The sequence below is a fragment of the Salarias fasciatus genome (genome assembly GCF_902148845.1).
Source record: "Salarias fasciatus chromosome 23 unlocalized genomic scaffold, fSalaFa1.1 super_scaffold_20, whole genome shotgun sequence".
Lineage (NCBI taxonomy): Eukaryota > Metazoa > Chordata > Actinopteri > Blenniiformes > Blenniidae > Salarias > Salarias fasciatus.
This window is the reverse complement of record NW_021941230.1, coordinates 186,426-208,901: the sequence shown is the minus strand read 5'-3', so window position 1 is coordinate 208,901 and position 22,476 is coordinate 186,426. Positions and strand designations below refer to the sequence as shown.

The following is a 22,476-nucleotide window of genomic DNA, read 5'->3' as shown; positions in this document are numbered from 1 at the left end:
TATGATGACCAAATTATGGGTTTAAAGTCTGCTTGCTGAGCTGGAATCTCTAAAGTGTCTTTGTTTCTGAAAGCAGAACAAATCTCAGGAGGGAGCTCTTGTTTGGTTCTGGAATTATGAGGTTAAACATCCATATTTTCACTTTATTTTAGAATTCTGAAGTTATAGCTCTACAATGCGACTTCATTATTTTAATGCTGAGATTATATCTCTATAACCTCACTTCATTCTTAGAATTCTAACTTTACAGCTCTAGAATGTTACTTTATCTTAAAATTCTGAGATTATAGCTCTGTAATCTGATTTATCCCCATAATTTCGTCTTTAAATCCAGAATTAAACCATTTTAAACCTGTTTTTTTGTTTCTATTCTGCTCCTCAGCTCATCCTGACCTGACCTGACCCGTTCTCTTTCCTCATGCAGCAGATTTTCCCTGCTGGTTCGAATCCCAGGCTGCTGAGGAGCCTTTAGCTCAGTGGAGCAACACTGCCCTCTGCTGGCCAGATGGTAGAACGCCTCCAGAGAATCCTGCTGCTGATCCCAGGATCGATCAGGATTGGTGACCCCAAAGCAAGGCACTTCCGGGAAGAGGTGACAGGTCGTCTCCATGACGACACAGAAGCAACATCTGGAACATTACATCACTCAGCAGGAGCTACAAGCATAGACCGATGGCTACTGAAATAGAGCTGCTGTCTGATCAGCTGAGACCTTCAAAATAAAATACATCCAGTGGAAATACAGACATTTATTACGAGGATAATTCTGTAATATAATAATAATAATAATAATCTGTAATCTCTAATATAATTATAAAAACTAATCTATGTATATCTATGGTTATATATCTATGCTTGTAGCGGCAACCATAATAATGTAAAATTAATCTATAGTCAGCTTTTTAACAATAATCTGTCATATTTAATAATATTTATATTTTAATCAATTTATTATCATATAAAAATAATATATTATTTATTATGAACAAAATAATATAATTGATAATCTCTAGCCTATCTTCATCGATGCATATCTATAGTCATATCTATGCCTGTGGTTTTAAAATGGGATTAATTTCTGGTTAAAATTGTCATTTTTTTACATCCAAATTAAAGGTGAAAGATGTTGAAAATATTTAAGTTTTTTCAAAAGTATTTTGCAATGAAAATTTTATAAAATATTTATGTAATAATTAAAATTTTGATTTATTAATTAAATCTGCCTTTTCTATTTATCGTTATGTATTTATCTATTACAAATTTTATTTGTATTTTTTTCCATCATTTGTTTTATTTTTCTAATTTATGAAATATAAAATTATTTACATTATTTACTTTGAAGGATTTTGTTGAATTATTTCTTTCTATTAATCAATTTTATAAACGATAACATAAAAAAACAATTAAACACTTTCAAAAATTAAAATAAATAAATAAATAAGTAAAGCATTAACAGTAAAAATTCCTAAAGTGAACAGTCGGACAACTTTTCATCTGCAATTTAAAAAGAAAAAAAAAATTGTGTTGATTTGTAGATTTTTTTGGAAAGTGAAAAATAAACAAAGAGTCGTCGTATTGAAAAGATGTTTATTTGTTGTTGTTATAAAACTCGACTCTGTAGAAAAGAAACATGGCGGCCCGGCCCCGTTTCCATGGCAACGGGTGAAAGTGCAACTTTTTGAAAGCGGTCCAACTCAGATACTATGAAAGCAAGTGAAAGCACAACTTTTTGATAACACTCTTGCAGTCTATGGTAACAGGTGAAAGTGCAACTTTTTGAAAATGGTCCAACTCACTTTCTATAAAAAAAACAGGTGAAAGCGTAACTTTCTCGAAAGGATCAAACTGAGGTTCTATGTAAACAGGTGAAAGTGCAACTTTTTGAAAATGCTACAACTCAGTTTCCATGGAAACAGGGAAAAACATTTTGAAAATGAGCCAGGTTCTATGGAGACGGGGGAAATTACAACTTTTTCAAACTTCTTAAACTCCATTTTTGTCTAAATAGCAGAAAGTAACTTTTTGAAAATGCTTCAAGCCCATCTTCTTAGAACCTGGGGAAAGCACAACTTCTTGAAAATGTCCCGACTCAGTTTCCATGGAAACAGTTGAAAGCACAACTTTTGGAAAATGCAGATCGTTTCCATGAACACAGGTGAGAGCACAACTTTTGGAAAATGCCGCCACTCAGAGTCCTTGAAAACAGGAGAGGCGGAACTTTATGAAAACGCTCCGACTCCGTTTCTATGAAAAGAGACGACAGCACAAGTTTTTGAAAATGCTCCAAGTCGTTTCCCAAATGCAACTTTTTAAAATTGCTCCCACTCAGTTTCTATGAAAACGGGGGAAAATGAAACTTTTTGAAAAGTGTAAAAAGCGCTAAACGTTCGGTCGTCATGGAAACGGGGCCTCCAGCTCTGTACAACATTTAAAAAAAACCCACAGTTCTCTAAAGCTGCTGCTTCACAATCACTGGATCCTTGCAGAGGAGCGGAGTCCTGGTGATGTCATCGCCTCGGTCCCGGTCCTCCGCCGTCCAATCACACGCCGCCCGCTTGAGACAGAAGAGAAACAGAGCTTTTGATTGGCCGGCGGCTTTCTAAAGCACCACGTCGTGGGCGTCGCCGTTGGGCCGCGGTCGGTTGGCCAGAGGGGGGAGGGGCTTCCTGTCAAAGTCTGGAGGGGAGGGGGGAGGGGGAGGGGGAGGGGAGAAGGTGTCGGGTGACGTTAGCGGGAAACACCTGGAAGAAGAGGATGATGAGGAGGATGAAGATGATGTTAGAGTCCATACAAACATGCAGGAGAGAAACAGGAAGTGAGAAGCAGGAAGTAAACAACAGGAAGTGAGAAACAGGAAGTGAGAAACAAGAAATGAGAAACAGGAAATAAAGAACAGGAAGTGAGAAAAAGGAAGTGAGTAACAGACAGACGACGCGGCGATGAGTTTGGGCTCGTTTGGGAAAAGTGTAGAGAACGTTCCGACTCCGTCTCCATGGAAACAGAGAACGCCTTTTCCCTGACCGCGCTAGTTCAAAAACACCCACGATGCAACAGTGTTTTTGGTCATTTTTCACTAGAACCTTTCAATAAAATGCTCTCTTATAGTGAAAGTCCAGACCTTTCCGTGAACGAGCCCGAGTGACGGCAAACCAACATGGCGTCGATGCGGTGGCAAAATTCCACATGCACAAAAATCATAATCGTGCACAGTTAAACCACTCTCCGTGCACGTGTGCACTCTCAGCGGCGGTGGCGCTGAGTTTTGGCACTCTGGGGCGGGCTGTGTTTTTTTTAATATTTTTGATAATTTCGGTGTCTGATTCTTTTTCAATTTTTTACAATTTCAGTCTCAAATTGTTATCATTTTTTTTTTATTTTTGACATTTTTGTTCAATTACTATTTTTGTTGTTCCTTTTTAATGGATAAATTTGGTCCTGAATTTTATTTATTTTTTTTTTGATAATTTTGGTCTCTAATTCTTTTTCTTTTTTTACACTTTCACTCATAACGTCCAGGGTTATTGCTCATATTCTACACAGCAGAATGGTAGAATAGTGGCTGCTATTTTGATGAAGACAATAGACGTTCAGAGCGACCAATCAGAAAGGAGGAGGGGCTTCCACGCAAAGCCCGCCCCCAGAGCGCCAAAACTCAACACACCGAGCGCAGAGAGTCGTGCAACTGTGAGCGATTAGGGTTTTCATACGCGCGGGGTTAGACGTCATAATATGGTGACAGCTGTTGACAGTTGTTGACAGTGACAGTGTGACGGTGACAGATGTTGACAGTGACGATGCGGCGCTGTACGGCGGTCGTGGCGACGCCCGTTTACCCGAGTGTCTGGAGTCCCCCAGAGGCTCCAGCTTAGGCAGCCTGGAGGCTTTGGGCGTGGCCCATCCCACTGGAAACAACAACCACAACAACCACAACGTCACTCCTGGAAACAGACGCTTCAAAACTGTCACCACAACAAACTGGATCCACTTGATGAACCATCTGTGGAGGATGTGAACAATGAGGTCAAAACAATAGAAAACATTGTAAACTGATACACTGTCAAATGCAGTCACATTCTGATTGGTCACTACTAGACAGGGCCCTCTAGTGGCTGCTGAGTGCAACGCTGACGGAAAAAAGACTTCAAATCTCAAAGAAGTTCCAGCTACACCTCTAGAAAAAACACTGACGTCCTTAACTCCAAAATATATCATGATACTTATGGATATGGCGATACATTTTCCCCGCGATATATCATGATAGTGCTGCTATATGATATATTGTGATATATTGTAGAGAGAGTAGAGTGTTACTTTATTGATCCCGGACTGGGGAATTCTGTAACAGATATATCATGATATGTTGTGATGTATTACATTATATCATGATATACTGCAAAATACAATGATGTATTGCATTATATCATGATATATTATGATATATTGCATTATATCATGATATATTACAATATATTGCATTATATCATGATATATTATGATATATTGCATTATATCAAGATATATTACAATATATTGCATTATATGATACATTGTTATATATTGCAAGGTACTGCAATATGATATATTACAATATATTTCATTAAATCATGATATATTATGATATATTGCATTATATCATGATATATTACAATATATTGCATGATATGATATATTATGATATATTGCATTATATCATGATATATTATGATATATTGCATTATATCAGGATATATTACAATATATTGCATGATATCATGATATATTACAATATATTGCATTATATCATGATACATTGTTATATATTGCAAGGTACTGCAATATGATATATTACAATATATTTCATCATATCAAAATAATGACATATTGCATTATATCATGATATGTTACAATATATTGCATTATATCATGATACATTGTTATACATTACATTATATCATGTTATATTGTCATATATCACATTACATTATGGTATACTGTGATATACTGCAAGATACTGCAATATGACATATTGTGATATATTGCAAGATAGCGCAATACGATATATTGTAATATATAGCAAGATACTGCAATGGTATATATAGATATATTGCAGTATATCATGACATATTGCAACACATCATGATATATTGCAAGATAATGCACTATGATGTATCGTGATATACTGCAATAAATCACAATATATGATGATATATAGCAATATGTCATGATATAGTCTAATATATCAAAATACATCATGATATATTGCAAAATAATGCACTATGATGTATAGTGATATACAGCAATATATCGTGATATACTGCAATAAATCACAATATATGATGATATATAGCAATATGTCATGATACAGTCTAATATATCACAATATATCATGATATACTGCATTATATCATGATAGTTATTGTGTTGCACTCTACAGTTTAACTATTGAGCTTTGGAGCGTGATGTCACAAAAACGGGGCGGAGCCATTTTTAATGTTTATCCGCCATTTTGAAGGGGTACTACAAACGCGCTGCAGTGCAAACCCATTAGAAGTTGGAAAAGTAATGACAAAAATGGTTCTAAACTGCTGTGTTGCTGGTTGTAAGGCTCACTGGCCTGACCGGAAGGGCAAAAAAAATAGATAATGGGCTCTCTTTTTTTGGTTTTCCCGCTTGGAAGCACCGTATTATGTTACTAAAAGGCAGCGGCTTGCCTGGATCGCTGCTGTTAGACGTGTGGACATAAAGTTCGATGTCATCCCAAGATATCTCTTGATATGTTCCATACATTTTCATTCTGGTAAGTTCTTGGTATTGGTAATGAATAAGTTACTCTGTCATAAATTACTCTGTCAGTTAAACAAGCTACGCTAAGAGCACATGGCTAATTAATTATTCTAAACAAAGCCCTCCTGCTGCCACTCCCCATCCTGCAGTCAGACTGACATTTTAGTGAGTTTTTCCACAATCATAGCATCACCTTTCAGGTGGAGGTAAATCAGGAGGAGCTCTTTGGAAGAATTAAAACGGGAATTAAAGGAGAAAAGGGAAACGCTGTCTGGAGGAAGCTTGCAGCAGCGATGAACAGCGTCACCTGGACGAACAGACCCGGCTGAGGTCTGAACAGATTATAGATCCGTTAATTTAACCCTGATGTTACAAATAATGAGGCTGACTGACGTTACACAGCTCAGAGTTTTATTGTTTCGTTTAATTATGTCTCAGAGCCAGACAGCGGCACCGTGGCCAGGTCTGCTCCCCACAGCGGGACGGTCCCACCGAGACACACCCAGCACTGGACCGGTGCCGAGCAGGACCCAGACCGAGCAGGACACGGGACCGAGTGGACCCGGGACTCAGGCCACCGAGGGCGGCGCGTGCCACCCGCTGTCGGTGCAGCTTAAATTAAAGAATAGAAGTCTTAATAAAATGTTTGACTAAACATCCTCTGTCTGTATTTTATCTCCCTTTAGCTGATATGTTATTTTCTGGGCTGCTGGCTTCACACCACTGAGTAAATTAATAATTTGCTAAACTTTAGAGTTTATTTACATTTCAGTAGCGGTTCTTCAGGTCCTGTCTCCTCAATCCAGCCAGTCGGGGCTCTGCTGGTTTCCACGTCGGCTCCTCTCATGGCGCAGGCGCATCAAAAGTAACTCTATCACCCAGTGCAATATTGTTTAAAACTGCCAAAATAAAGTCCCATCTTTTCGGGGCTAAACAGCAGTGGGTCTGAAGCTGCTCCGCAGCAGCAGCGTCTTTGCGCACTGTTAAAACAGCTCCTCTCCGTGGCAGGATGGACTCAGCGAAGTTATTGAAAGTTAAAAATCCTTCATTAATACCACAAGAGGGGATATTATTAGATGTTCTGTAAGGGCATTATTTTATTTTTTATTCTTTCACTTTTTAATCTGCACTGATTATCTGCTGCTTCTGCTTTACGGCGTGTTTGAGATGTGCTTTTCACGCTCCGCCAGGTTTTTTCTGCACTACACCGTAAATCCACACTGAGTCAAACTTGCGTACACGATGTCAGACCTGTCCTGAGATGGCGTAAGAACGAGGTATCCTAATTGTGCATCCGGACGCAATCGGTCGTGGTAGCAACTCTTTTCTTTTGCATTTTCAAGTGTTGTCATAGTTTGTTTTGATTTCTCTACCCCTTCAAAATGGCGCCGTCGTCCCATAATGCATTGCGCGGTGACGTCGGTTCCAAAGCTCAATACTGGAATTTCCTTGGACTTTTAAAGTAGACAATATAAAATATTGCAATATATTATGATATTGTTGAATCACAATACAGATTAAAATATATATATAAAAATAATTATATATCAATATGTATGGGATCATGATATATCACAATACGTTTGTCAATACATTGTGACATGAAGCATCATGATATAATACACATAGGTGTCATATTGCGGTATATTGACATAGAGGACATCCACTGCCTTGTTTTCTAATGTCAGAAGCTGCCTTGTAAATAAAGTTTGATTGACTGACTGCTACGACCATATAAGGAGCGTGAGACTGACCCGGGGGGGGCGGGGCCTTCTCCTCCACCCTCAGAGGATCCACCCGGTGCTTCCTCTTCAGCTGCAGCTTGCCGCTCTTCTTCCCGCCTTGTTCGACGGCAGAGGAATCAGCTGAGGAGAACATTCACAGTCAGAAATGGGGGGGAAAGTTGTTGAAATGGGTGAGGGTGCGATTCCCGAAATGGGGGGGAGGGGTTTACCGGAGCTCTGCCGGGTGTCGTCCGGTGGCTGCTCGTCCTCCTGGGCGTCGTCCTCGCCGTCGTCATGGAGACGGCCCAGTCTGGACTTCTCCTTCTCCTCATTCTGGAGGAGAACAGGAGGATGGGCGTTTTCAACAACTGTTCCCGGGGACAGTGTGGGACTTTTAGAGGCGTTCGGGGGTGGCTGACAGGACAACGGTGATCGGAGTGACCGGAAAGAAAACTTATTAAAAAAGTGTAATATGATATAGGCCTTGGTGTGGGTATGCCTCTCAAGGTGCAACTTTTTGAAAAAAAAAGTTTCTATGGAAACAGGGGAAATAAACTTTTACAAAGACACAATTTTCTCAAAAAGTTTTCACGTCACCTCTGTGAAAATGGGAGAAAATGCAACTTTTTTTTAAAAAGTTCCCAGCTATGTCTTTATGGAAAGGGCTAAACGCAACTTTTTGAAAATGCTGACTCCATTTTTTTCATGAAAGTGAGACAAATACATTATTGAAAACACTCCATCTCTGTGGAAACAGGAGATAAGGCAACTTCTCAAACATGTTACAGGAGTGGCTTTGTAGAAATGTGCAAAAAAACGCAACTTTTCGAAAATGCTATCACTCTGTCTTGAATGAAAATTGGACAAGTACAGTATATTTTTGAAAACCTTTCACCTCAGTGGAAACAGGAGAAAATGCAACTTTTCAAAAACATTTGAGTTTTGTCTTTGTGTTAATTGGCAAAACGCAACTTTTTGAAAATGCTACGACTCTGTCTTTTAAGAAAATTGGACAAGTAAATTTTTTGCAAACCTTTCATCTGAGTGGATACTGGACGAATCACAACTTTTTGAAAATGCATTAACTGTGTTTCCCTAAAAATAGGGCAACATGCAACTTTTCAAAAACACCCTGTTTCTGTGGAAATGGGACAAAACACAACTTCTCAAAAACACCTGCATTCTGTCTTAATGAAAACATGTGAAAATGCAACTTTTTGAAAACATTCCTGCTCTGAATGGACTCTGGCTCCGTGAAAATGGGGCAACGCGCAACTTTTTGAAATACTCTATCTTCGTAGATATGTGACCAAATGCTATTTTTTAAAACAATTCTTTGACTCCGTCTCCATGATACGGGATCACGCAACTTTTCGAAAACGCTTCAGCTGTGTCTCCATGAAACTTGGGCAACACGCAACTTGTTGAAAACAATCTGTTTCTGTGTAAACTGGAGGAATCATAACTTTTTGAAAATGCTTCGACTCCGTCTCCATGGAGACGAAGCATCAGCTGACCAAATGGTTTTCAGTGTCTCCTCCGTTTCCACGGAAACGGGGCTCAAGCTGACTCCATGGTTTTCAGCGTTTCCTCTGCCTCCAAGGAAACCAGATTGTATCAGCAGCTCCTCTGTTTCCACGGAAACGGGGCGGTCCTCGTCCTCACCTCGGCCACCACGTCTCCGATTGGCTGGAAGGGACTCTGGAAGTCCTCCGGCTCCGCCTCCTCCTCCGGAACGTCCCGCCCTTCACGCTCCGCCTCCAGACGCTCCTGCCGCTCCCTGATTGGTCGAGACCAAACACACAGCGGTCAATGCTCCTGATATTTCCCCGTATCCATGGAAAAAAATAAATTAATAAATACATAATAAATAAAATAAACAATTAATAATTAAACTAAGAAAAAAAAATAAAGAAAATAGAATAAAATAAATATTAAAATAAATCATAAATAAATTAAAAATTTATAGAAAAAAATAAAAACGTATTGTAATAAATACATTTCCACTGAGAAATACTTGTTTCAACAACTTCTGAGATGCTTTACTTCAAATTTAAGGTAATTTGCCACTCGTCTGTTTCTACATGAAGTTTTTGGATCTGAAGCTAAAAGGTGGATTCATAGAGCTGATATTAGGAATTATTTTTTTAAAACAGAACAATATGAAGGATACGTTTTACACTTATACTGATATGGAAATAAAGAATGTACATATGTGAAGACACCAGGCTGGTCGCACACAGCTATGTTTAAAAGAAATAAAATAAAACCATGACACCAGGACAATAGTACTATTACAAAAAATAAAGAAATAAAAAAATAATAATGATAAACAATACTGGAACACATCAATTTTGAAAAAAAAAAAAAAAAAAGATGCTGGGCCAAAACAGCTATCAAACAAATAAAAGAGAAAAAAATAATATAAAAAAGCAAATAAATAAATCAATAATAAATTAATTACATTTTATTAAACTGAATTAGTAATAATAAATAAGTAAATAAATTGTACAAAAAAAATACTGGACCAATAATTCAGCTATAGCTATGTATTTAAACACACACACACACACGCACACACACACACACACACACACACACACACACACACACACACACACACACACACACACACACACACACACAAGGAACTGGAACAATATGGCTATGTTAACAAAAAATAATAATTATGCTGGGTCAAATTAAAAAAAAACAAGTCGATACTTAAAAGAAGTGATACAGCTATGTTAGAAAAAAAGACAACTTACTGGGTTCTGTAAAAAAAAAATGAAAAAAAATGAAAAAAGTGAAACCATATAATAAAAAAAGATGACACTATAAAAAAAAATAAATAGCTGATATCAGGGACCCCCCCCCCCCCCCCCCCCCACCTCTCCTCCCGGATCCTCCGGACCCGCTCCGCCCTCTCCTTGCGGTCGCGGGCCTCCCGCTCCCTCTGCTCCGTCGTGTCGTTGAGCACTCTCAGGGCGATGGCGTCGTAGTCGCGGGCGATGCTGCCCAGCAGCCAGCTCAGGCCCTTCTTGATGGACTTATCCAGCTTCTTCCCACAGCCCAGGGCCGCCGAGCAGGGCTCCTGCAGAAGGGGTCAGAGGTCAGGGGGGGTCACTAGACACCGGGGGTCAGAGGTCAGGGGTTAGGGGTCAGACTCACGATCTGGCAGAGACACTTGTTGTCGTTGACCAGCTTCTCCAGGGACAGACGCTCGATGATGTCGGCCTCGGCCAGAGCGCCGTCCCGGTCCTGCTTGTTGGCCAGCCTGGGGGGGGGGGGGGGACAGTGGTGACACTTTAAAAACAGCTGACAAAAAAATAAACAGGTTTCTTGAAAAACTTATTAATTTTCATGGAAATAGAAGGGAAAAAAAGCTCTTTCAGAATGATCTAATTCCATCTGAATTTTTGGATACGGGACAAAACTTGTTGAAAAAGATTCATCTGAGTATAAACGGTGGAAAACACAACTTTTTGAAAATGCTAAGACAGCAAACAAGACTGCTAATAATCCATGAAATGAGTAAAAAAAGTAGAAAACACTGCCTCCGTCTCCATGGAAACAAGGGAAAACAATCTTCTCCTTCTCCATAGAAACCAAGGCAAACACTCTCGGCCGTCTGCATGGCAACGAAGGAGAACGCTCTGCCTCCGTCTCCATGGAAACGAGAGAAAACACTCTTCTCCATCTCTATGGAAACAAAGGCAAACACTCTCCTCTGTATCCACGGCAACGAAGGAAACCGCTCTGCCTCCATCTCCATGGAAACGAAGGGAAATGCTCTCCTCCATGTCCATGGCAACGAACGAACATGCTCAGCCTCCATGGCTACGAAGGGAAACGCCCTGCCTCCATCTCCATGGAAACGAAGAGAAACACTCCTACTTCTCCATGGAAATGAAGAAAAACGTTCTCCTCCATCTCCATGGAAACAAATAGCATTCTCCTCCACTTCCATGGAAACGAAGGGAAATGCTCCCCTCTGTCTCCATGGAAATGAAGGGAAACGCTCTTCTCTGTCTCCATGGAAACAGTAGTAAACAGAACTCTGTTGCATGGTCTCCATGGAAACAGACCCAAACAGAACTCTCCATGACTGAGCCCATACAGTACAGTCCCTGAGTGTCGGGGTCTCCCACTCACACCAGCACGGGCTTGCCGGCGATGCGGGGGTGCTGCAGCACGTCGGCCATGGCGTCGCGGGTCTCCTGCAGCCGCTGGGCGTCGCTGGAGTCCACCACGAACACCACGCCGTGCGACTCCGAGTAGTAGTTCTTCCAGATGCCGCGGATCCGCTTCCCGCCCCCCAGGTCGAAGATGGTCACCTCGAACCGGCCCTGCTTCAGGTCCACCTTGGAGAAGCCCACGGTGGGGGCCACGTCCTGCGGGTTCTCTTCACAATAAAAGCCTCTGTCAGTACAGCAGCGGGGTTATACTGAGGATGATGAAGAGGGAGGAAGGCTCTACTGACCCCCCTGGATTCCTCGCACCGTCGCCGTCTTGCCGGCGTTGTCCAGCCCCACCATCACCAGGGTCACTTTCCTGTAGGGGGGGGGCAGAGGTCAGTAATCCCAGGAGTAATCCCACACTTAATCTGAAGGGGTGAGTCAGCTCAGGGCGCAGTGAGAACAGGAAACACATGGAGCGCTGGGGAGGGCTTACACAATAAAATAAAACAAAATAAAATAAAATAAAATAAAATAAAATAAAATAAAATAAAATAAAATACAATCAAAATTAATACAATTAAATAAAATTAGAAAAAAAATATATCAAAATTAGATGAGATACAAAAAATAAATTTAATTACATTAAATGAAATATTATTGAAAAACATTAAATGATAGATTACAAAGATAGTAAATATATTGTAAAAACAAATATGATAAAAAAAAGAAGAGTAAAATGAATTAAATAATTTCTCAAAAACTAAATAAATGCTAATTTGGAAAACCTAATTATACAAGTAAGTGATAAATGAATAATATTAATTGAAAATGATTAATTATATTATTTGAAAAATTATAGTAAAATAAAGTGACAAAATAAATAATGTAATAAATAAGATAAAACAACAAAATCAATGCTTTTGTTTAATGTATAGTAAAAATCACCAATAGCAAAATTAATCAGAAATAAATTAAGCAATGAATAAAATAGTTTATTAATTATTAAAAACAGTTAAATGATGAACAATAAAACTTTTATCTTATTTAAATTATCTTCACTAATTATAAATAACAATAACAAGAGATAAACAAAATAAATAAAATAAATAACTACAAATGGTTGAGAAAATAATAATTAGAAATAAATTAAATAAATGAATTCAAATACTGAACAAATGATAAAAAAATAATTAACCAATAAAGAAGATATTAAATACGTTAAATTTTAATAATAAAATTAATAATAATAATTTGATGATGAATATAGACATAAATAAAAAATGAATTCAATGTCAAATAAATAAAAATAATACATGAAATTATATCAAGTCAGAATGAACCTGTCGCTCTCCGTACATCCAAGATTCCAGTTTTTCAAAAATCCCAAAACTTGCTCTCCTCTCATGATTAATGCCGGAACAGAAGAAACACAACTTTTTGAAAACTTTCCAAACTCGTCTCCATGGAAACCATGAAAACAAAACTTCCTCAAAAGCTCCATCTTCACAGAAACGTGGCAGAACGACCTCTCCTAAACAGCTCGACTCCGTCTCCATGGAAACGGGGCGCTCTCTGCCTCCATCTCCATGGAGACGCTGCCTCCCAGAACCCCTCAGATACTTAACTTTGACACTTTCTCCTTAAGGAAATGAGGCGAACGATCCAGCGGACCGTCTTCTGGAGCCAGCTGGCTTCCATCACACCACAACAACAACAGCAAACAACAAACAAACAAACAAACAAAGGAGCGGTGAAGCCAGCCGGTCTGGGATTACAGCAGGATTAGAGGCTTAATCCAGGATCACATTTTCCAGGTGAGGAGGAGGAACGACTGATATGACCCATAACAAGACCTGAGAGGAACTACTCTCTATATGGATTTATTTATTTATAAATAAATAAAGAAATATAAAAAAGTAAGTAAATATTTACTTCTTCTTCTTCTTCTTCTTATTATTATTATTATTATTATTATTATTACTATCATTATTATTATCATTAGCAAATTAATAATACAACTAATGCAAATAATTAAATTATATATTTTGGAAAAAAAATAAGTCAAATACTGATTTTAGGTTTATATTTAACATTTATAAATTAATTGATTAATTGTATGACTCAAAATACAAATAGTTATATAATAAACATGAATAACATGTAATAAATAAAATAATTAGAATTAAGTTGTTTTTCTATATGTTTATTTACAGAAAAAAAATTAAAATAAAACTAAATGAAATTAACAAAATAAAAAACAAAAATATTTATTTTCCATGTTGTTATCATTGTTATTATAATATCAATTACTACTATTAGTAGTAGAATTAATGTTATATTAATTCAATTTATTTTTCGTTTATTTTACTTTCTATTTCAAAAAAGAAAGGCCAGAAAGAAAAATATCATAAGAAACTATCGTTAAAAATACAAACAAAACTTCCCAAAGATAAATTCTGAATTACACGAAATCAGTCAAATAAATTTGTTAAAATATATTTAAAAACAATTTTAAAAATACATTAAATGGACACCAAAATAATACTGAATATAAAAATACATTAACTATACAAAAAATATGATGCCAATAAATCCATAAAATGAATTAAAAAATAAAATAAAAAAAATAATATAATATTTAATAAAATAATACAATTATTTTATGAAGTTAAAAAATCATGAATGACTAATTTCTTCATTTTCCAAAATAAAAAAAAAATTAAGGATGGAAAAAAACTAAACTTAAAAAAAAGTGTAATTTAATTTTAAAATAAAGTCCAATAAAATTCATTTATTTGTTGGTAACTGATCATTAAATGAAAATCAGATACTGATGTCGACATGTCATCCCTCCCTACTCAAATCACATAATAGTAACGAGAGCGACGCTCTGAAATCTTTGAATTATCATCTTAGTTCATAAATTGAACTAAAAATTTGAAACATCAATACATTTTACTTTATTGTTTAAACGGAATATGTGAATTCTTGATTAGGTGTTTTGAAATACCACTGAACGAGCTAAAATATATTGTAACTTAAAAAAATATAAATATCTTCCTGGATTGTGGATCAAATAATCTGATTACCACATATTTGTGGAAAATTCAGTCATTTTTAGTTTTATTGACAGGAAACTGCATAAAATCGCTTCAATTTGAGGGATCATTTAATAATTATGCAGGATAATCCCTTCAGATCACCAGATTGAACGCTTTTATACGTTAATCAATCTGGTGTGTGCTTAAACGAGAGAAAAATATATTTAAAATAAAAAAAGAAAGTATACTGCTGGAAAGTAGATTAAATTATCAGATCAAAACATATTTGAAAAAAAAGTATAGTAATTTTGAGCTATTCTTTTGTCAGGAAACTGCATACAATATGAAGGGATTATTTCCTAAACATGCAGGATAATCCTGTCACATCAACATATTTAATGTTTTTATGTGTGTGTGTATATATATAATTTATCCTGGATTATAGATTAAAAAATCCTATTAATATATATTTAAAAAATAGCTTTTTTTTTTTTTTGGTCAGGTGTAAAATCACCTCATATTAAGGGATTATTAGAGAATTATGCAGGATAATCCCCCTCAGATCAGCAGATTTAATGCTTTTATGCTTCAGTCTCTCATGTTTAGATATACTTAAAATAGGTAAAAAAAAATACACATAAAGACATTATATTCCTGGATTGTACATAAATTAATTTAAATACTAAAAATTTGAAGAAAAAAAAGGACTTTTTATTTCTTTCGTCAGGAAACTATAAAATCACATGATATTAAGGGATTATTTGGTAATTATGTAGGATAATCCCTCCAGATCAGCAGGTTTAATACATTTATGCATTAAACTATCTGGCAGGTTGAAATATACTTAAAATAGGCAATAAATATCTTCCTGGCTTGTAGATTAACACACTTCTGGAAAAGTACAGTAATATTTAGGGATGTTTTGATGAGAAAACTGCATAAAATCATGTGATATTAATGGATTATTTGATAATAAAGCAGGATAATCCCTGCAGATCAGCAGATTTAATGCTTTTCTGCTGTAATCCAGACTTCTTGCGCTCAGACCGGTAGTTTTATTCCGGTGTTTGGGTTCATTTGTGTCAGATTATCATCGGACAGGTAGATTTTAATCCCACCTGGCGGGCTCTCGCCAGCGCTTCATCCAGTCGCAGCAGTTCGCCATCAGGCTGAACATCTCCCGAGGCTCCGGTTCATCCCAGCAGCGCGCGGTCCCCCGTTAAAAACCCACCGAGGCCCATCGGCGGAGGGTTTGAGAGAAAAGTCACCGGAGCTAATGGGGCTAATGAGGCTAATGCTAACGATGCTAACGGGGAATAACGGGACGGTCGATTCGGCTCCTTTTCCGGTCTCGCGGCTCACGTGAGGCTATGTAACGACTAACGGGACTCGAGCTCTTCCCTAAAAACCGCTTCCGGTTGAGGTATTTAACCGTAAAGTCCGGTAAACGGGGAAGGAAAAAGCCGCTTAGCTTGTAGCCCCGTTAGCCGATAATTAGCTGCCTGCTTTGTTTACGCCGTCTGCTCCGCTGCTAGGCTGCGACGTGATGACGTAACTGGCGTGGTGACGTCGGAGGACGTGCTGGATGAAAAGAAAGCGACGTCGAAAGGTGAAAATAGACGTTTATTTTTTTTTTTTATAAAAACAAAAAAAGTATATATTTTTTTTTATAAAGAATTGGAAGTCGATTAAAAATAAGTAACGATTAAAAACAAATATTTAAATGTGTTGAAGGAATAAGAAGATAAATGTAAAAACATTAAAAGTGATTACATGTTTTTTAAAGACGAGAAAGAAAAAAGGAGAGAAACAAATAGGAAAAGAACAGAAAAATAACCAAAAATAGTTAAAAAAAAAGATTAAAAATAAAAAAATGACAAAAAAATGAAAGAAGAAAGACAGAAGACTAAAAAAATAAAGGGAAAAATGAAGAAAATTAAATAGTGACATTAAAATAAAAAAATGGAGGAAAGAAAAGGGGAAAGCATGAAGGAATAAAAAGAAAAGGAAGAAAACAGTATAAAAAAGAGATACAAAAATATAGAAAAATTGGAAAAAGGAAAAAAAATGAAAAAAATAAAAGACAGTGAACGGAGAGAGAAAATGGGGAGATGAAAAAGGGAAAAATAAAAACGGAATAAAAAAGAAAGGAAGAAAGAAGAAAAACAAAAAAGGAAAAGAGAAACATAAACAGAAAAAAACGAAGTTAAATGAAGAAAATATAGAAAAAACAAAGAAGAGAAGGAAGAAAACTGAAAAGGAAAAACAAAGATTAAGGGAGAAAAAAAATCATTGTTCCTCTCTTTTCTTCTTCATCTTTAATTAATTTCCTGGGATTTATTTCCTTGTCTTCATTATTGAAGCTTCTTTTATTCTCTGATAATCTTCTCTCCTGTCATTCAGCCTCATTGAAGACATCTAGTGGTGAGACAGGGGAACTGCAGCTGGAATAAAGACCGTCAACCACAAGTTTAATACAAGTTTACACTTTTTTTAGATAAAAAAAAAGCTCCAAAACAGCTGAAAAGGCCAAAGAGTGACAACATGAATTCTAAATGAAGCCCAGAGTGAAATATGAATAAATAAAGGAATGAGAAAATAGAATAGTGGAAAAACAAACAAACAACAAGATTAAAACTACTGATATGGGTGTATTTTTAAAAAATGATGAAAAAACGAGAAAGTAAGACAAGATGAAAAATATTTAAGAAAAAGGGAAAAATAAAAAAAGTGGATAAACAAAATCTGAAACATAAGGAATTGCACACAGGAAAATGAAAATAACACATAAAAAATAAAGGAAAAAGGAAAGAAAAAGAGGACTGAAAAAAGAAAAAGGGGAACATTTTTTTCAAGAGTGAACAAGTCTAAAAAATATGGAAAAAAAGATAAAAAGGAGAAAACAAAACAACAAGAACAGAAATAACAGAAGGAGGTAAAAAATAGGAAGATGAAAAGGGAAAAAAATAAAATAAAATAAAAATAAAGAAGAAATGGAAACCAAAGAAATAATATGATAAAGGAAAAGGAGAAAGAGTAACAATGAAAAATGGCGCAAATTAATAGAAAATATAGGAAAAAGAGGGGAAGAAAGAAAAGTTTAATTTTCCACCTTTTCAGGTGGGAGAAAAATATAAGACAAAAACTGTAAAAAAAAAAAAAAAAGAAAAGAAAAGAAAAACAACAGAAAAAAAGATTAATGGAATTATTGTTCCTTCTTTTACGAGCTCTCAGAACTTTTGTTTTATTTCCTCGTCTTCCTTCATGAAGCTTCTTTCATTCTCTCTACTAGTCTTCTCTCCTGTCATTCAGCCTCATTTATAGTTTTAAATATCAGTTTTCTTTTAAAAGAGATTGACTTTTTTTTAAATTCACCACCTTCCTCACGTTTCAACTAATTATAAGTAAGATTATTAGTGAGAATTACGGACAATAAAGCAATTAAATAATTTTAGAAAATAGATAAAAGTGAATCTAAATGTAGAAAAAGTCTGAATTAAACTTAAAAGCCTGAATAAATAACACGTTTGCTCTAACTGTCTCTGTCGCCCTCTGCTGGTTGTATCTCTCCACTGCAGCCTCACGTCTCCACGCATGCGCGGTGACGTCACAGACCGGCTGAACTCACGGAAGCGGCTGTCAGGTGAGCGCGAGGCTCCGGCTCTCTGTTTATTCTCACGTTTCTGCCGCAGAAAACTTTTTAAAACTCCTCATAGTGACACTTTTTAACTTTATTCTGGTTTTGTTGATACTGAGGAGGACTTTTAGAGAATAATGACTTATTATAGTGATGAAAAGAAATTCATTCTGAATGATGTCGTTCAATCAAATGGTAGAAATATTAATATTAATATGACATTTGCTTAATCCGTGCATTTTATTGAAGATATATTAAATAGTGTGTTTTCTAAAAGCTACATGTGAAGTGTAAATGTTCGGGTTGTGTGAAGACAGTGAGGTGACCTCTGGACGGATCAGATCAATATTTAACAGCAGATCATAAATCAGCTATTAAAGTAATAAATGAGCTATTAAAGTAATAATCTGCAGATGAGCCCAGATTCCAGAGTCCAGACTGGACCCTGCAGGACCTGGTCTCTGGAGAATCTGGTCTTGGTCTCCACTTAATCTCCACCCCTTAAAGTCCTGGTCTTGATTCGGTCTCAGTCCCTTAAAGTCCAGGTCTTGGTCTTAGTCTGGTCCTGGTCTAGATTCAGTCTCAGGATTATTTGTTTATTTGTGAATGGATCCCCATTAGTTGCCACCAGGGTGACATCTAATCTTCCTGGGGTCCATGCCTACTTAAACAGTCATAAAATTTGATAGTACACAAGAATAAAAGTCAAAGATAGTGAAGAGAGTACATAGAGTAAACAATCATAAAAAGCTATACATAAAAACATTAGTCAGTAGAATACAGATAAATAGGTACGAGAAAACATATACAGAATTAAAGTAGAATGTAAAAGACAGTAAAATGATTAAAACATCAAACAACACTAAAAGTGCACCAACAATTAAATCACGTTTTAAAAATTTTAGCCACCATGATTTTAAACCTTTTTGTGTTGTTCTCATTTCTTACGGCAGAAGGTAGATTGTTCCACAAATTAGCTGCCCTATAAATCACTGTTCTCTGCGTTGCCCCTGTTTGAGCCTTAGGGAGCCATATAAGTTTTGCCATATGGCGCCTGGTCAGATGGTTATGGCGTTGATGAACATACGTAATTTTATCAAAGAGAGGCCTTGGTTTCATTTTTATCCGTACATTCTGAAGAAAATTAACAAGATTGTTCTGTAACCTCTTCTCCACATATAGTCAAGAAAGACTATGATGCATATAGTTTATGTGTTCGAAATGGGCACCGGAGAACCATTCGTGCAGCTTTGTTTTGCATAACCTGTAGCTTCTGAATATCTTTTGTGTGGTACCCGACCATAAGACTGAGCAATAATCCAAATGCTATAAGACTAAAGACTGGGTGACATAATTGACCGATGCGTCTGTCATGAAGTTGGCACAACGTCTAATATTAGAAAGCGCTACACCCATTTTCCTCACAATCTTATCAACGTGACTAGTCCAGCTCAAGTTTTCATCAATGGATATGCCCAAGAGATCAAACTTATGCACCTGCTCCAGGGGTATATTATTTACAACGAGTGACAAGAAGTTTCTATTCATTGATTGCTTTCTAGAAGATAGGCTCATGCACTTTGTTTTACCCATTCAAATACCTGGTCTAAACCACATTGAAGCGTATTGTTTAAGATGTGCAGGTTCTCCGTACCGTAGTATATAGTAGAGTCATCGGCATACATAGCTACAGAGGATTCTTTTAAAATAAGAGGAAGATCATTTGTAAAAATCGAAAAACACAGAGGACCAAGGCAGCTACCCTGTGGAACTCCACAGTCTAGCCCTAGGACTGAAGAAAAGCTAACATTAAAGTAAACAGACTGTGATCGATTCGTTAAATAGCTCCTAAACCACTTAAGGGAGCAACCAGAAAATCCATATACAGACAGTTTGTCTAACAGCAGGTTGTGGTCTATCAAATCAAAGACTGCGCTGAAATCTAAGAATACCATACCTACATAGTTGTTTGCATCAAGTTTACACAGCCAGTCATCAGTCATATGGACAAGTGCAGTGGAGGTAGAATGGCAATCTTTAAAAGCATGCTGAGAATCAGAGAAGAGATTAAAATTCATAAAATATTGTGAAATTTGTGCAAATATAAGCTTTTTCATTATCTTGCTCAGAACAGGCAGCATGCTAATAGGTCTGCTATTAGCGCCATTCAGAGCCAGTTTATTATCTTTAGGTAGAGGGATGACTTTAGCCAGTTTCCAAGAATAAAATACACTCCTTTAAATTCAGGTTAAAGATATAACAAACAGGCTTGGCAATATATTCTGCTATAATTGAGATCATTTTTCCATCTAAGTAATCCAGACCAGTTTGGACTTGTTTTGGCCTGGTCTTGGTCTGGTCGTGGTTTTGGTTTGGTCTTGAAAGTCTTGGTCTGGTCTTGGTCTGGTCTTGGTCTGGTCTTGGTCTGATCTTGGTCTGATCTTGGTCTGGTCTAGAAAGTCTTGGTCCAGTCTTGTCTTGGTCTTGGTCTTGGTCTGATCTAGAAAGTCTTGGTCTGGTCCTGGTCTTTCCATACTCTATCCTGGTCTTGATTCGGTCTCAGGTCTCTCGCCTCTGGTCCTGGTCTTGGTCTTGCTCTGGTCCTGGTCTTGACATCTCTCCTCCTCTCCCCTCCAGCTCTCTGCAGTCTGACCTCTGCCCTCTGACCTCTGACCCAATGACCCTGCTCTTCGTGTACGGCACCCTGAAGCGGGGCCAGCCGAACCACCACCGGCTGCTGGACCCGGCCCACGGCTCGGCGGTCTTTGTGGCGCCGGCGCTGACAGTTCAGCGCTTCCCCCTGATCATCGCCACCGAGTACAACATCCCCTTCCTGCTCAACCTGCCGGGCGACGGGAACCGGATCCACGGCGAGCTCTACCGCATCGACGCCTCCATGCTGGAATTCCTGGACGACTTTGAGGGCGTCCCCGCCCGCTACCAACGCCACCCGGTGGAGCTGGAGGTCACGGGGGCGGGGTCAGAGGGGTTAAAGGTCGGCGGCAGGATGGAGGCCTTCATCTACACCACCACCACCTTCAAACCCGAGTGGCCGGCACTGCAGCGCTTCGAGTCCTACGACGCGGACGGGGACCACGGCTTGAAGTACTGCTACCCGGAGGACCGGCACTGATGGAGTGGGCGGGGCTTAGGGCGGATGATGTAATGTTTAAAGAAAGATGCTAACAGTCTTAGATTATGATGATTATGCTGCTAGCTTGATTTATGCTAATGAGCTTGTAAAGGGACGTACAGTTCCTAGACCACTCCACACCCTCACCTGACACTCCGTAGTCATGACAACGGCTCTGGTAGTTAGAGATGTCTCCTCTAGACCTCTCTGGTTGTCATGGCAACGTCTCCTGTAGACCTCTCTGATTGTCATGGCAACGTCTCCTCTGGACATCTCTGATTGTCAAGGGAACGTCTCCTCTAGACCTCTCTGATTGTCATGGCAACGTCTCCTCTAGACCTCTCTGGTTGTCATGGCAACATCTCCTCTAGACGTCTCTGATTGTCATGGCAACATCTCCTCTGGACATCTCTGGTAGTCATGGGAACGTCTCCTCTAGACCTCTCTGGTTGTCATGGCAACGTCTCCTCGAGACCTCTCTGGTTGTCATGGCAACATCTCCTCTAGACATCTTTGATTGTCATGGCAACATCTCCTCTGGACATCTCTGGTTGTTGTCATGGCATCGTCTCCTCCAGGCGTCTCTGGTTGTCATGGCAACGTCTCCTTTAGACATCTGTGGTTGTCATGGCAACATCTCCTCTGGACGTCTCCATACGTCTCTGGTTGTCATGGCAACACATCTTCTAGTCGTCTCCAGACGTCTCTGCTCGTTGTTATAGCAACATCTCCACGCGTCTCAGGTCGTCATGGCAACATTTCCTACACACATCTCTGGTGACGTAGACAGATGTCTCTGTCTCTGACAGATAGAGACATCTAGCTCAAACGTTCTACGTAGACGTCCAGCTTACCATCTCCAGGACCGACAGAGACGTTGCCATGACTTTCAGGCAAATCGTTTAAGCTGGACATCTCCGAAACAATTCACCCAAAAGTCATGCGGGGGACGTCTTGTGATGTCTCCGGTTGCCACGGCAACATCTCAGAACAAACT

General features: G+C 38.0%; 2 protein-coding genes across 7 annotated transcripts; one reads left to right on the top strand and one right to left on the bottom strand.

The window, feature by feature from the left end:
• Nucleotides 1–1,579: 1,579 nt before the first annotated feature.
• On the bottom strand, nucleotides 1,580–16,256 carry LOC115383797 (ADP-ribosylation factor-like protein 13B). 6 transcript variants are annotated; one of them, XR_003930749.1, is made up of 10 exons: nucleotides 15,828–16,256; nucleotides 11,971–12,041; nucleotides 11,643–11,892; nucleotides 10,659–10,764; nucleotides 10,379–10,581; nucleotides 9,153–9,267; nucleotides 7,718–7,820; nucleotides 7,518–7,628; nucleotides 3,834–3,997; nucleotides 1,580–2,741 (listed from the first exon to the last, which is right to left on the bottom strand). XR_003930749.1 is itself a non-coding variant. In XM_030085993.1 (10 exons), the coding sequence occupies exons 1-10, from the start codon at nucleotides 15,884–15,886 to the stop codon at nucleotides 2,728–2,730; spliced, it is 1,101 nt and encodes a 366-aa protein (XP_029941853.1). In that variant the 5' UTR covers nucleotides 15,887–16,256; the 3' UTR covers nucleotides 1,580–2,727. The 6 variants fall into 6 exon arrangements, 3 of the variants coding, with proteins under 3 accessions (XP_029941853.1, XP_029941852.1, XP_029941854.1); XR_003930750.1 differs by having other exon boundaries at nucleotides 1,580–2,554; XM_030085993.1 differs by having other exon boundaries at nucleotides 3,834–3,902.
• A 2,009-nt stretch (nucleotides 16,257–18,265) lies between these two features.
• On the top strand, nucleotides 18,266–21,981 carry LOC115383801 (gamma-glutamylaminecyclotransferase B). Its single transcript, XM_030085999.1, has 2 exons — nucleotides 18,266–18,352; nucleotides 20,984–21,981. Exon 2 carries the CDS (start codon nucleotides 21,024–21,026, stop codon nucleotides 21,477–21,479), a length of 456 nt encoding a protein of 151 aa, XP_029941859.1. The 5' UTR covers nucleotides 18,266–18,352; nucleotides 20,984–21,023; the 3' UTR covers nucleotides 21,480–21,981.
• The last annotated feature ends 495 nt before the right edge of the window (nucleotides 21,982–22,476 follow it).